The following is a 15,179-nucleotide window of genomic DNA, read 5'->3' as shown; positions in this document are numbered from 1 at the left end:
TCTTATACTCCATAAAATGATTGGTAGTATCATCATCTTGGCTAGCGACAAGATGATATTTCAAATGACAAGACACTAGACAGATCCAACGGGGAGAGCTCGCCCCTAACGTGCATCATGAATGAATAGTTACGTGGCAAGAAAAAAAATCAACACTAATTAAAAAGAAGTGTTAGCTTAAACAACGACGGCCTGGCCTCCGTAGAGAAGACAGAGACCAGACATCTCTGCATCGCGCATGCATCCGGGTTGCCGAGGCCTCCCTGCCGGGAACCTTCGCCGGCCATGCCTTGGGTGCGTTCTCTTTTGCCGCACCTTCTCCTACTGTGAACAAAAGCTTGGTGCGTCCAGGTGTCCTTCTCGACCACGCTCCCACATGCCCCAGGTGCCGGCCTTGCCTGTCGTAGCTTGACATCCCAGGAGTTTCCTAACACTATCCATGTACTCTGCACACGATCGAGCAGCTAGCTACCAGAAAGACAGGTAAGCAAGATCTAGCGGGGACGACGCTGGAGAGCCAATCGCGCCGATCGTGTCGACTTGTCCGCTGCCGCATGCCGAAGGAGTCTCCGTGCGACACGGAAGTACGTCTCCCAGCTAGGACGCCGTCGTGGCTACGGCTGCTGGTGACTGGTGAGTGACTGATAGCCACGGCTCCAAGGATTTGTTCTTCTTTAATAATGATGGTCTCCTCTGCTCGCACTCACGTACGCGCCGCGAGGAGACGGCTTCAACTTGCTAGAGTCCCGGCCAGGGAGAAGAAGCTAGTGCGAGTCCAACGTCTACCTTGGCCTGCCTCGGTTATCACCTCCCGTAGTCCCTTTCTACCGACCTCCCGGGCTCAAAGCGCGCGTGCCTGCCTCCCGGAATCTGGATGGATTTCCGGTGGTCCGTCCTCGACGCGTAGCTGTAGCCTGAGCGATCAGCGCACCAACTTGCGCGCGCTCGCGGAGGCAGGCCGAGCACGACGTCCGCGCCGCGGGGCCTCGCGAAAAAAGTGGCCGGAAAATGCTTACAAACACGCCGAGCAGATCGCTCTGTCTCTGCCAGGACACCGTATATCCCCATCAAAATCCCCGAGAATTCCTGTAGATACGAACCGTAGCACAAGCGAACTGTTGTACTCCACGCACAGAACAACATGGAACGTCACCTCCTCCGCCATCTTCCCCAGCAAGAACGCCTGCGAGCACAGACGTTTCAGCTCATCTCTGCGATGCGCTCGGCCGGCGTGTTTCATTAGTTGCCCCTGTGTCGGCTAACCTCTCTACAAACGTTGGGAAGATCCCAGACGCGTGCCTCGGATAACGGAGGCAATCCGTCGACAACGGATCAGCCACGGAAACATGGAGTGCGCCGAAGCACTGTACGGATCAGCGTGCACATTTTTTTATACCAGTACCTCCATTAGCAGATCACTACTTGTATTAGCTCCAACGGCCCCTTTGACGAAGCCGTGCTTTGAAGGCACGCCGATGCATGTCTAATCGGCGCGTTGTTTACTAGCCTCGCCCATGCTGCGGTCATAAGACTGCTTGTACTGGGAGCAACATAGGTAGTAAGGGCATCTCCAACCGGCTGACCCAAACCGCACCCGCGCGTCCGTTTGGGTCGAGCCGGACAAAAACGCGGCCCAACGCGGGGAAGCACCGCAAAAGCGGACGGCCGCGGCGTCCGGAACGACGCAAACCCGGCCCAAATCTGGGCTAGGTTTGCGTGGCCGCGGATGGCACGCGACGTCCGCTCGCGTCCGGGCGCCGGGCTGCTCGCCTCCCTTGGGGCCACCTGTCGGTGACCAGGGAGGCTATTTAATTTGGACTGGAGGGGATCTGTCCCTCCACTCCAGTCCCCACTGCACTCCCCGAGCGCAACCGCCGCCATGGCCCCGAAGCGACGGTTCGCTCCCGGAGCGAACGACGACGAGGCCAGCAGCAGCCGGCGTCCGCCGCCGGCGTTGCGGGCCAGCGGGAACCGCGGCGGCCTCCACATCGGAGAGGCCTCCCGCGGAGGCGCGGCATTGCCGCCACCGGCTCCGCTGCTGCTGCAGCCCAAGCCGGAGTCCTCCGAGGAGGACCCCGACTTCGCCGCCGCGCTGCTCATATCGGCGGCGGAGGAGGATGCGCAATGGCATCATCTCCAAGAGGCCATTCGCACCTCCGCGATGGAGGAGGAGGCCCGGCAGGCGGTCGAGGACGCCGAGGCCTGGGCGCTGTTCGACCAGGCCCACCGGGAGGTGGAAGGGCAGCGCCGCCACGAGGAGGAGGGGAGGCGCCGCGCAGAGCAGGGGAGGCTCCAGCGGGCCAGGCGCCAAGCCCGGGCCGGAGAGGAAGAGCAGCCTCCGTGCTTCGCTTGCGGCGGAGCAGCGGCGGGCTCCGGACCCCCACTCTCCATGGGAGGAGGCCCTGTGGTCTCCGTGGCCGGAGTCCCCGGCGCGGTCGAGCAACAACAGTGCCTCGCCGCCCGGGGACGTCATCGACGCCGACGACACGGCCTAGGCGGCGCACCGGCGGCCGCCGCCGCGACCAAACCCTAGGAGGGTTTTTAGTTTAAATTTAAGCCCATATAGAGGGCTTCTTTTGGTAGTTTAAATTTGCCCAAAATAGGGCATATGTACAAATTTGCCCAAAATAGGGCATATGTTTAATGAAAATTTGTTTAGGTTTAAATTTTTCTTTTGTTTTTGATTTTCTTCACATATGCGCTGCGTCCGCGCGTTGGGCGCAGCGTGCGACCCAAACGGACACGCGGACGCGGGCCGCTGTCCGGGTGTCCGTTCGGCCACGCAAACGGCCCAAAACGGACGGCACAGCGCGTCCGTTTGGGTCGCGCGGTTGGAGATGCCCTAACAACACACATCTCAAGATATGTGACACGTCATGTAAATAAGAAAAGAAAGTGAGTGAGGAGGTAACTAGCTATATTATCATAACATCACACATCCCAAAGCAATATGAGTCTACAGCATAATTAATAACACATTACATGAAATCACATCTAAATTACTTACCTACTATGGAGATTGTAACTTCTAGTAACATGACATATGTTAATAGACTAAGTTACTCTCCACTATGAGCAGACTGAAGGAAAAATCACCTTGCGGCCTGGATAGAGAGACAGAGCAGCTGGACAAGATGCAAGGCTCGCGTTGCTGTCCGAGGTGCGTCCGACACCGTCCTGTCGTTTTAAAATCCAAGTACACGGCCACACGGGATGTTGGATACGTTTGTGGCAGCACTTCAGGAGCTCAGGGTTGGTCTGAATTATTGTATCGGCCAAATTTCCAGTTAAGGAATACTAACCTTCTGTCGGGTACTCGGGTCTGTACCTCACACTGCTTCAGCGCCAGTTACGGGATGGCCACACATGTATCAGACATCAGAATCTGTCTCACATAACAAGTTTGGGGCGTGTTTACATTGCTTGTATGTATAAAACGAGCTTCGGGCTACATATCGTTGCAAATAGGTTGCAGGTCATCCAAAAGCAGACGTCTGATGGTTGGCTGTCAGTTGTCACCACCATGGTAACCTCTTTTCACAAGTGGCCACGCTATCAGGCAGTATGATCAGAACAAGTCATATGAAAGCCTATAATAACTAAGAATACTAACGATGATCATTAGTACCAAATCTCACGTACTACTTAACTTAGCATAGTAGCATATTCTTTCGGGAAAAAATTACCATACTAGAATAACAAGTTCAGAAACATGACATGTAAGCATAGTCGGGGGCGGGACCAAGGTTTAAAATAGCGTGCTAAATGAAATAGCGTCGGTCTCCTTCAAACGCTATGGACGCTATATCGTGCTAATTGCGTGCTATATTTCAAATAGCGTTTTGAAAAAAATGTTAAATATATTCTAAAAATAAATGATTTCGCTAAAAAGGTTGGACATTTAGTCCAAAAATATGACTGAATCATACATACATAGCCACATACAAGAAATAGATCTTGATTTTTTCATAAGGATAACATCAATATTTCACAAGGCAACAACATAGTATAAATTATTTATTAAGAATCATCAACATTAGCGATATTAAGTTCTAATCTAGAAGAGGAACCAAGATATTTCACTTCATCACCACGAAAAAGTGAAAGTAACTTTGCTTGAAAAAATAGCGCGCTAACGCTATGAAGTTTTAGCACGATATATCATGCTATTTCACAAATAGCACCATAGCGAGCAAAATTACTAAAATTTAGCGTAGACCCTCCAAATATGCTATTGCGTGGTATTAGCGGAGAAATAGCGCGCTATTTTAAACCTTGGGCGGGACACATTCAGGGGGTGGTGCCGCACCTTATTCCGGGAGGAATTACGCATCTCCAATATACCGACGATACTCTTATTTTGATTCAATACAATGAGCAGCAGATCGCAAACCTCAAGTTCTTGTTGATATGCTTCTTGTACATGTGTGGACTCAAGATTAATTACCACAAGAGCGAAGTGATCGTCATGGGAAAGCTGGAGGAAATCCAACACCGGGTGGGGGATATGCTTAACTGCAGATTGAGAGCTTTCCCTTTTACCTACCTTGGTCTTCCCATTGGTGACAGAAAATTGACTATGGTGGTGAGAAAGTTGGGGGTCAAAATCGAAACGTGGCTCAGAAGATTGCTCTCCTCGGGGGGGGGGGGGGCTAATCTTGTCGAACTCGTGTTTGGCCAGTTTGCCCATGTTTGCTATGGGGATGTTTCTTCTTCAGGATGGGATCCATCCTAAGTTTGACTCGATTCGCGCCCGTTTCTTTTGGGAAGGGACGGGCCCCAAACGAAAGTACCACATGATCAATTGGCCGGCAGTCTGTCTCCCACGGGAGGCGGGAGGCTTGGGGATCCTCAACACCAAGAAGATGAACATCGCCCTCATGCTGAAATGGGTATGGAAATTATACCAGGATGATGACTCTATTTGGGTGCGCCTCATCCGCACCAAGTACACGGACACGACGGATATCTTCTCTTGTGCGGGACAAGGGGATCACCCTTCTGGAAAAGCCTCCATCAAATCAAAGACCTCTTCAAGATTGGGGCTAAGCACGAGGTCAAAGATGGGCGCCGAACACAGTTTTGGTATGACAAGTGGCATGCAGAGGGAGTGCTAAGAGACAGCTTCCCTCTCATTTTCAGCATTTGGAGAACACCAGGGTTTCGGTGGCCCAGGCTTGCTTGGGGCAGGATCCTTTACGGCTCAGGCGAACCCTTGGCGCAAACGGTCGAGCGGAATGGGACCAGCTTATGGATTTGATTCAGCACACACAGCTTTCCACCGGAGCTGATAAGATTTCCTGGACTCTTGAGTCATCTGGGGAGTACTCGGTCAGTTTAATGTACCTTGCGCTGTCTCGGGGGGCGTCGGTGGTCCACTTTAGGGATATGCGGGCTGTCAAGCTGCCTCTAAAGATTCGCATTTTTACTTGGCAACTGGTGCTCAACCGTCTTCCTACCCGCGAGGCGCTAGCTCAACGCCGGGGGCCATCGGGTGGGCGGTGTGCGCTCTGCGGTGAAACTGAATCTGCTAGTCACCTCTTCTTCACCTGCTCTTTGGCGAAGTTTGGATGGAGTGTGGTTCGCCAGATGCTGGGTTGCAGATGGAGTCCCTCCTCCTTTCCACAATTCTTTCACATTCTCTCAACCTTTGCTGGCAGACCTCGTCGTTTTATTTGGGCTCTTTTTGTTGCCTTATGTTGTTCTCTTTGGAAAGTGCGCAACCGACACATTTTTCAGGCTAAGGTGATCCGACAACCCACTGACATCATATATATCTGGATCATTCTTTTCCAGCAATGGTCGCCAGCGGCTCGGCCACAGGACAAGGCAGGAATGGCGCTTCTGGTGGAAAAGCTCCGACTCGTGCACGCGGAGCTTACCGCAAGTGATGCTTTGAGGACGTAGGGAGTGGGCTGACGAGGGGTTGGCCTTCTCTCCATGTATCTGTGTTCTACGCTACCTATAGTTTGCTTTTATCGTTTGGCTAAGCTTTTATGCCTGAGCATGTACTGAACCTATGAACTCTGTAATGGCTTTATTAATTTAAAGTCGGGCAAGTCTTTGCCTTTTATCTAAAAAACATGTAAGCATAGTCCCAGGAAAATTTTGATTTTAAGAGGTAAAGTAGATTTCCAAATCCATTCATAATTCAGACCGCAAACACACCAGATTCCAAGTACTCATACACCAATTTTGTAGTGAATAACCCGCTCTTATTAAGACTCCAGGAGATTGCATCGTCAGCCTCACACATATTAACCTCTAATAAAGCTTTACTTTGTATATAATTCCATTGATCGAGAATCTCCGTGTGTAACCTCCTTCCGAAGGAAAGCACATATTATTTGGCCACACATTCTTCAAAGGTCACCTCCGGCTCTTGGCAAACATCAAAAAAGAGGAAATTGGTGCTCTAAAGATGTATCCCCAAGCCACACATCTTTCCAAAACCTCATCAGGTTACTGTTGTTTATTTTTAATTTACATATTAACCTCTAAAGCTTTACTTTGTATATATATCTTTTACTTTTAACAGATCTTTCCAACAGGGGGAATCATTGAACCTTGTTTTTACATGATGCAAAATGCAGTCCTAACTCGAGATAATTTGAAGAATAGAAATTGAGGTGGGAACCCAAACTGTTCTATTTGTAATCAGCTGGAGGATAGAAATCATGTATTATATTCTTATTCTTCGGCAAGAGTGGTGTGGGGTGCTCTAGGTTGAGTGTTGCAGACTAACATATGTCCTTCTTCTTTTGGGCTTGGTTCTATGCCTTCTGGCCTGGGGAAAGAAGTTTTATCCATTGGTGCTTGCAGCTATTTGTTGGGCTATTTAGATTACTCGAAACAAGATAACCTTTGATGGATACAAGAGGAGATCTCATATTTCTCTTTGTGTGGTGTGGCACATTCTGATCATGATGTTGGGTGTATGAATTGTTTTGGTTTGAACTGTTGTAGGATAGGGGGAGTGCGTTAGCAACTTTTTGTCCCGTAGGGGTATTCGAGGGCGAATACTTTCAACGGGTTTCCTACTAGCATCCCCCACAAACATGCTATCATGTTGTTTCCCCCTTCTTTTCTTTTCCTTTCGTTTTGTTTGATGGTGCTTGTAAAAGAGATATTTTTTTAGGTTGACGGGGGGGGACCCCAACGTTTGTTATTATAACTCGAGTGGCCAAGCAGCCGGTCCATATGTACAAGGTGAGAGAGGTAAAACAGGGGGAGGGAGGGAGAAGCGTGGCTCAATCAAGCTTTGGCCAGAACATAGGACCGCAGCCTAGCCAAGCCATCACGGTCAGCGATCGACAAACGCCAACGCCAAAGAACAAGATCATCGCAAGCTCGTAGCAACGTGGAACTTGGGGTTGAGGGTCTTCCGTTGAAGACAAGATCGTTGCGACTCTTCCAAATGGCCCATAGAGTCGTCGCCACCCCCATACGCCAAGTAGCATCCGAAGTCAGGAGGGGGGAGCGAAGGTACCAAATGGAGAACTGCCCATCCGGGATTGGGACATCCAGGTGGGTCCAGACTGCAGCGGCGAGGCGGAAATCGAAGAGCAAGTGTCTCCCGGTCTCAGTGGCCGGGCAGGAGGCGCAAATCCCGGATGGAGCGTAGTGCTTGTAGAAGAGGTTAGCACGGGTGCTCAGCCGATCGATGTCGAGGAGGTAGGCGAATATCCTTAGCTTGGATGGAAGGCGTAGAGACCAGGCGATGCAAGCAGACACGTCCCTGGGTCGCGGGGGGGAAAGCATCCTATATGCTTCCCGCGAGCTAAAACGGGGCGCCGAGGTGGAGTCGATGAAGCGATTGTCGGGGACGGTCCCAAGGCGAGTGTCGTCGATGATCTGGCAGACCATGGAGAGCTCGGCCTCCGCAACAGTGGAGAGGCATTCCAGGACAATCTTCTCCAGGAATGAGGGGGCCGTCGAGAGCTCCCCCAGATCGCGACATGTGTGTGCAAAGAACCAAGATTTCCAAGGCAACAAAATAGGTTGGTGAAGTTGATGTACAAAGTTGAGTAGCAAGCACCTGTTCTGTCGGTGGAGATCCTTGATGCCGAAACCTCGCTCCTGCTTAGACGAAACAACCTTATCCCAAGCAGTTAGACAACGAGCACCAGAACAAGAATCCTTTCCGGTCCAGAAAAACGCCCGACATCTCTTATCTATACTGTCAATAACACCACGCGGTAGCAAGTACGAGCACATAAAATAAGTAGCAAGATTATTCAGAACTGCATTACACAAAACGAGCCTCCCCCCCGAAGACAACAGGTGAGCACGCCAACCCAAGAGACGACGGTCAACGGAGAGGAGAAGAGGAGCGAATGCCGAGCTGGGTAGTTTGGTAGGGGAGAGGGGAAGCCCAAGATAAGGCTGAGGAAAAGAGGAGATGGGACACCCAAGGACAACAGCCATGGCCACAGCCTCAGGTGGAGGGACATTCATAGGAACGAAGCATGATTTATGGAAGTTGATGGCCAACCCAGTTGCGACTGCAAAGTCCTCCAGCACCTCGCGGAGGCAGCCAGCAGCGCTGGTGGAGGCTTTGCAAAGAATTAGAGTGTCGTCGGCGTACTGCAAGATAGGGCAGGGGATGTCTGAGGCAAGGGGGTGGGACAGGGAACCTCGGCCCCATGCCTGGTGGATCAGGCGCTGGAGCACATCTGCCACGAGGATGAACATATAGGGGGAGAGAGGGTCCCCCTAGCGTAGGTCGTTCCTGCAGCGGATCCAGTCCCCAGGGACTCCGTTAAGGAGGACGGTCGTGAGGCCCGAGCGAAGAATATCTTCCATCTAGCCGCACCAACGGTCGTCGAAGCCACGGGCCCTAAGGATGGAAAGGAGGTTTTCCCAGTTAACCGAGTCAAACACTTTTCGGAAGTCAATTTTGTAGAGAATGGTTGGCGCTCTACGCGAATGACAGCAACGGAGGAGGTCAGCCGCATAGACAATGTTTTCCAAAATGTGACACCATCCACCAGGGTTTGAATAGCCGCCTGTAGCCTAGTAGTGAGCACTTTGGTGATAGCTTTCATGACACAATTTTGAAGCGAAATTGGGCGGAACTGGGAGGGGTGGGTGGCGGCTTCCACTTTGGGGAGGAGGACGAGAAAAGCGCGGTTAATGTGAGCAAGGTCGATGGTCCCATCATAGAAGGATGAGAAGAGCTCGCAAACGTCGGATGCCACGGTGGCCCAGAAAGAGGAGAAGAAGGCTGGTCCAAACCCGTCGGGCCCAGGGCTGGAGAGCTTGTTCATAAAGAGGAAGGCACACTTGACCTCCTCCGGAGTGAAAGGGGCACTCAACCCCTCATGGAGACGGGGGCGGCAGGGTACAAGGAACCGAGATCAAAACGCCAGTCAGGGGGAGTAACCGAGCCGAGGAGCTCGGAGTAGAATTTTTTTAGAACGACAGCTTTATCGCGGTGGTCAGTAACTTCCACCCCGTCCACAGAGAGCAGAGGGATAGAGTTACGACGCATACGGTAGGTGGCAGAGGCATGGATGAACTTGGTGTTCTCGTCCCCTTCCAGAGCGACCTTCGCCCGAGTTTTCCAGTAGGTAGCTTTCTCCTTAATAAAAAGGTGCAAGGCGTCAAGAGTCAGCGAGCGCAGACGACGTTCTGGTGGAGAGAGGGAACGCCCCTCCTCCAGCAGGTCCAGAAGGTTGATAAGCAGACGGCAGTCCTTTTCCTTTTGAGCGCAGGGGGAAATGTCTTCGCCACCTTTTGCAAGAGGAGCGGCAGAGGCGCAAGCGGGCAACTACCCGGGCCGTGGGGTCCGTGCGATGGGTAGCACCCCAAGCAACAATGATGGAGATACGGAAACGCTCGTGGAGGGCCCAGGCATGCTCATACCTGAAATACCCTCCTTTCGGGATGTGAGTCGAGATGCTAGCAAGCAGGGGAACATGGTCGGAAGTGCCCCTGGAGACCGAGGCCAGAGAGGACGAGGGAAAACGTTCATTCCAGGCGTGGTTAATAAACACCCTATCGAGACGAATAAGGTTGGGAGAGGCGCGGCCATTGGACCAGGTGAACCGACGGTCGCGCAGAGGAAGCTCAATGAGCCCTAGGGCGTTGATAGTTTCGTTGAAAAGCTCTGCCTCGGAGGCGGAGAAATTTGCGTTATTCCGATCACTCGGGTCACGGGTGAGGTTGAAATCGCCAGCAACCAACCAAGGAACATCGTCGCCAGGGTCGTGGAGAGTTAGGTTTTGGAGAAAGAGGGGTTTGTCTGCACGCTCACAGGTGGCGTAAACGTTAGAGAAACGAAAAGTGCTGACATCGTTTGTAAGGGAAAGGTCGAGAGAGAGGGTATGGCGCGAGGGAACCGAGTGGACTAAGGAGAACAGGTTTGCGTCCCAGGCCGTGATCAAACCGCCCAAGCGCCAGAGGATTCAACGTTTTCGAAGGAACGCAGGTGGGAGGGGAGGAAGGACGGCGGCGTTTCGCGACTGAGCCGGCAGCGCCAGGGGCAGCTGGAGGTGGGTGGAGGGTTGGAGAAGACTAAGGGGAAGAGATCCTAGGGCTAGCACGGCAGTGGCTGCGAAGGTGTCTACGCGGGAGGTCGACGAGCCACCGAGCGGCGGCGAGGCGCTCGGGCGAGCGCAGGAGCTCTCGCCTACCATCCTCCCGATCCAATTCGAAGTAAAGGCAGATCTTCTTCGTACTACCTGTAAAAGAGACATTGTATTTCGATTGAGAAATTAATGGAAAGGGGATAGCCCGTTTAGAAAAAAAATTAAGCATAGTCCAGCACGATAGTAGACGATCATTCACACACTCTCTCTTTCAGGATCCCCCTCGTGGCATTTTCATGATCCGGACAATTGTTCATCACCTCACAACACGAGGAACAGTCAAATATGATCACTCATTCACTGCTATCCAAATGTGTGCTATGGAGGTACATGAGTTTTTCTCCGAGTTAAGGGTACATGAGTTTTTCTCAGATGTGGAGGTACATGAGTTTTTCTCCGAGTTAAGGGTGTTACAGATGACTTTACCAAATGCGACAATGTGTGCTATGGAGATATTTGAGTTTGTTAGAAATGTAGACTGCTATCCAAATGTTTTAGTTTCTTACCGGATTTTATTTACTATACCTATGACTGTAGTATCAGCTGAGAGAAGTTTTTCAAAGTTAAAACTACTGAAGAACTATTTGAGATCATCAATGTCACAAGAAAGATTAAATGGTTTGGCTACTTTATGTATTGAGAAGGATATGCTGGATCAGAATTATGTTGACACTATTATTGATGATTTTGCATCTAGAAATGCCAGAAGAAGCTGCTTCCTTTGATAATATATCATAGCTCTTTTCATTTTTATTTGCAGGTGGCAGATGGTGCTCAATACAGTCAGCAGTCCAATCAGGCTATGGCAGTTATGGTGGCAGATGCTGGCTCGTTCTTTGGACTATCCTGTTGGTTTAGCTTGTTCTAGCTTTGCTAAGAACCTAAGACTATACATCTAAGCGAATTTTTCATCGTGGGTGGTATCATATTGTTCTGATGAAACATCTGTAAACGGTTGGGTTTCAAGCGAAATAAAAACAATCTTATTTACTTTTTATTTTTATAAGTTCAAACGGAGGGGGCCTATTCTTCTCCATCGCCCTAGGGCCCCTGAACAGTCAGGAACGGCCCTGCTTGGAAGATGGCTGGAACAATATTATCGAAGGTGATGTAGTAGCTAACTCTCACAACACATTACAAACAAGCAATGTTGGTCCCATAATAACATGTCGCACATGAGTCACCAAGATAGCCAGACATTTAGCAAGTACCAAGGACTAACTGTGCTAGTACACAACATTATCAGTGCTGGTTGTTCTTGTGCTACTAACAAAGTGCACCTAACAATAGACACATCAAGTATCATGCTGGTTGTAGATTAACCACTACAGAATGAAAAATGGTTACCAAAATACTACGTACGTCTAGCAACCGTGAACTGTAAATTTAATTCATCAACAATAAATGTCGTGCATGCGAGCCCAAACTAGTAAATCGAACTACAACAACACCTAATTCCCCCAAAACATTATCGATGTGTCTAAAATCTCGACGCCGTGCGCACGTGCCTATAATCGATAAATCTAACCCTACCTAAGAGGTTACCCTAACAAATCTACAATGCATGCCATTGGAATCACTAAGACTCGTACGTACCTTCAGATCCACGATAACATCAGAGAAGGTAGGACTATGAATTACGATCATTGGGGATGGACGGTTGAGGTCAAGTCGATGAAGCCCTCACTATTCGTATGGTCGGGGTCAATTCCGCCTTGCGCTTAGGTACTTGTCTTGTTCTTTCACTTCGCCACAAAGCAATGGATATATCGGTGGCGGTGCGGCCGCTACCGTGATGTGATAGGGGGCACTAAGAGCGAGAACATGTAGTGAATGGAGGGAGAGTGGGCGGTGAAGAGATTTATTATGCGTGTTTCCAAAGGACTGCGTTGTCGCCCTCTCCTTCCCCATCGGTGCAGCCGAGGCGACGTGTTGCACTCCACAAAACTCGTGCTAGCCACAAGATGGAGGGAGCACATGTAGCCGAACAACCCGTTTTGGTCTTTTCGGGGCCTAGCTTAGAGGACATGAGTTACCACAGGCGCCCATGGAATTTTGTGTTGTGGCCGGAAACCCGCAATCCGGACGGTCTGATCCATTGGAGATCGAATTTGTATTCCCATGTAAGATGGAAATTTCCAAATGGGACCACGCCATTTCCTAATATGGGACAAAAAAAAAAGCACCCGTGTTAAGTCAATTTGAAGAACAATGTCGCTATGTCGACAGTCCGGGCTAGCCGTGGTCCTTTTAGGCTTCGTACAAAAAATATGTATAGTCCCTGTTAAATGAGAAGGACTGCAATATCAACCGAAGTACGTGAGCCTATCTCGTAATTGTGGCAGAAACCATCTTAGCCAAACGGGGTGTGGTGACCTCCTGCGCGTCTCCAGCCGAGCCGAAGAAATGGTGGACCACCAAAAACTCGTTAAATCCAAAGACGTATTTCTGTGCACGAATCTTTCCAAGTGGCCAAGCGCCTAGAGCCAAAACCATGACAACAGCCTTTCCGAAAAACGCCACGGAACAACGTCAGATTTTTTACCAAGATCGAAGCGCGCTCGCTCGGACGCCCGCCCGCCGCTTGGCCTATAAAACAGTCAACCTGGCCAAACTAATCACACTCGTTTCGCCGACCTCCCCGCGCCTCCTCCTTCCGTTTCGCTCGCGTCCAGGCTGCTGCAGCCATTAGTAACTGACTCCTCCTCGTCCAGGGAAGCAGGAGAGAGGGAGTGAGCAACAACAAGCGATTTCTTGGAAGTTCCGAGATGCTAAAGGCACGGAGGTCCCGCGGAGGGTTCCGGCTGGGCCGGAAGCTGCTGAGCGCCTGGCGGTGGGCGCTCTGCGGCCGGCGCCGGCGCCGGGGAGGCTACCTCCGCCTTGACACGTCGCGCGCCACCCGCGACGAGGAGCGCCGGGGCGGCAAGAAGGAGCTGGCGCCGGTGCTGCGGTGGGGGCAGTCCCTGGCGCGGCTCCTCAGCCTCGGGCGCCGGAAGGACGGCGGGCGGCGGCTGCTCGACGGCGGCACCGGCGAGGCGGCGAAGACGCCCAAGGGCCAGGTGGCGGTGTACGTGGGCGGCGGCGGGCCCGCCGGGGAGCCGCTGAGGTACGTGGTGCCCGTGGTGTACTTCAACCACCCCATGTTCGGCGAGCTGCTGCGCGAGGCGGAGGAGGCCTTCGGCTTCCACCACCCCGGCGGCATCACCATCCCCTGCGCCGTCGCCAGGTTCGAGCAAGCCGCCGCCGTCGCCGCCGCGGGCAAGAAGGGCTTCGCCAGGTGGTAGCATCGAGCCCGCCCGTAGTAGGAGACCGGCCTGGCCCCGATCTGGTCGCCTCCGCTCGCCGCGTGTGTGCGGTGGCGGAGGCGAGTGGCGACATGGTGTACATATGTGTTTCCATCAGAAAGGGGCTGATTTTTGTTCCGCTATTGTTTGATTCTTCCTTTCTTTAGCCGGTGCGCGCGGATGCCGCCGTTCTTTATTCATCTCTGAATCTCCAGGTAGTTCTTCACTTCTTGTCTTCTTCGACGTTTTGTGTTCGCGAATTTCAGCTCGCCGGAGTGGGACGAACGAACTTGATCATTGAATTTGAGAATTTCTCGCCTCCTCGGCTGAATCGAGGTGGAGTACTATACTAACCACCGTAAAAAAACCCACCGAGAAATCACTGCAAATCAAGAGCGCGTGCTATGTATGAACACAAATATGACTATGAAACAGGACCGTCGACTTCAGTGGACTTTCTAGGGCTCCTCCTGGTCTTCTGAATTTGTTTACAAATATTTCTCCTGAACAGTAGCAACTCCATTCAATCCATGCATATCCATCTCCGACCACAGTGACCACGATCCTGGGGAACCGTGCCACTCCAAACCTCGGAAGGCGAGAAGGGTACAGTACAACAACCGCTGTACGAACCCGTACAGTCCCCTCCGTACAGTGGTACCTTGGTCACGCACGCACGCATGATTTTCCAATTCAGTTGGAGCATGCTGCTTTGGCCATGCCTCTTCTGCACGGCACGGCAGTACCCATGCCCCCCTTGGCCCCGTGCAGGGGCAAGCTCCGTCGGCGTGATCGCAGAGCAGCAACTGTCGTGTGTCTCTCTAGTTCAGCGGCGACCCTGCATCTCCATGGCTACCGGCGGCGCCGACAGGGACTCCCCGTGCGAGCATCTTTTTCCCGGTGGAATTCCACGGCGATAACGATGGATTCTCTGGCGCCGCTGTCCGTTGTTCGGATGGTTCCAGCTCTCGCCCTCTCCGTTCGGCAAACAAGAATGGACGCCTATCAAGTGTTCAGCTTCAGTCGCCGTCGCCGTCGTCGTCCCGGAGCGGCGCGGGGAGGTGCACTTGCGGCACCACGCCACGCAAGCCGGGGATCGAGATGGATCCGCCAAATCTTCCGGCTTTTGGGCAAAGCTGTGACGAGCCTTCATGGAACGGTCACATCGTTTCCTCTTGCTTCCCTCCTTCTCCCCTGGCTTGTGTCGACGGCGTTACTCTCGGCCTGGGTCCCATGAGCAAAGAGTATATTGGCGTTCCCACTACAGGAATAGTTTTTTTCTCCTGAATTAAAATCGGTAGAG

General features: G+C 51.9%; 1 protein-coding gene across 1 annotated transcript; it reads left to right on the top strand.

Annotated features, from left to right (window-relative positions):
- The first annotated feature begins 13,171 nt into the window (after nt 1-13,171).
- On the top strand, nt 13,172-14,027 carry LOC124678231 (indole-3-acetic acid-induced protein ARG7-like). The gene has a single exon (XM_047214151.1). It carries the CDS (start codon nt 13,361-13,363, stop codon nt 13,874-13,876), a length of 516 nt encoding a protein of 171 aa, XP_047070107.1. The 5' UTR covers nt 13,172-13,360; the 3' UTR covers nt 13,877-14,027.
- Nucleotides 14,028-15,179: the final 1,152 nt, after the last annotated feature.

Source organism: Lolium rigidum, chromosome 7 (assembly GCF_022539505.1).
Source record: "Lolium rigidum isolate FL_2022 chromosome 7, APGP_CSIRO_Lrig_0.1, whole genome shotgun sequence".
Classification (NCBI taxonomy): domain Eukaryota; kingdom Viridiplantae; phylum Streptophyta; class Magnoliopsida; order Poales; family Poaceae; genus Lolium; species Lolium rigidum.
This window is presented reverse-complemented; position numbering and strand designations above follow the sequence as displayed.

Excerpts from the sequence above, each read along its gene's own strand:
- LOC124678231 (XM_047214151.1), top strand. The coding sequence starts at position 13,361 with ATGCTAAAGGCACGGAGGTCCCGCGGAGGGTTCCGGCTGGGCCGGAAG.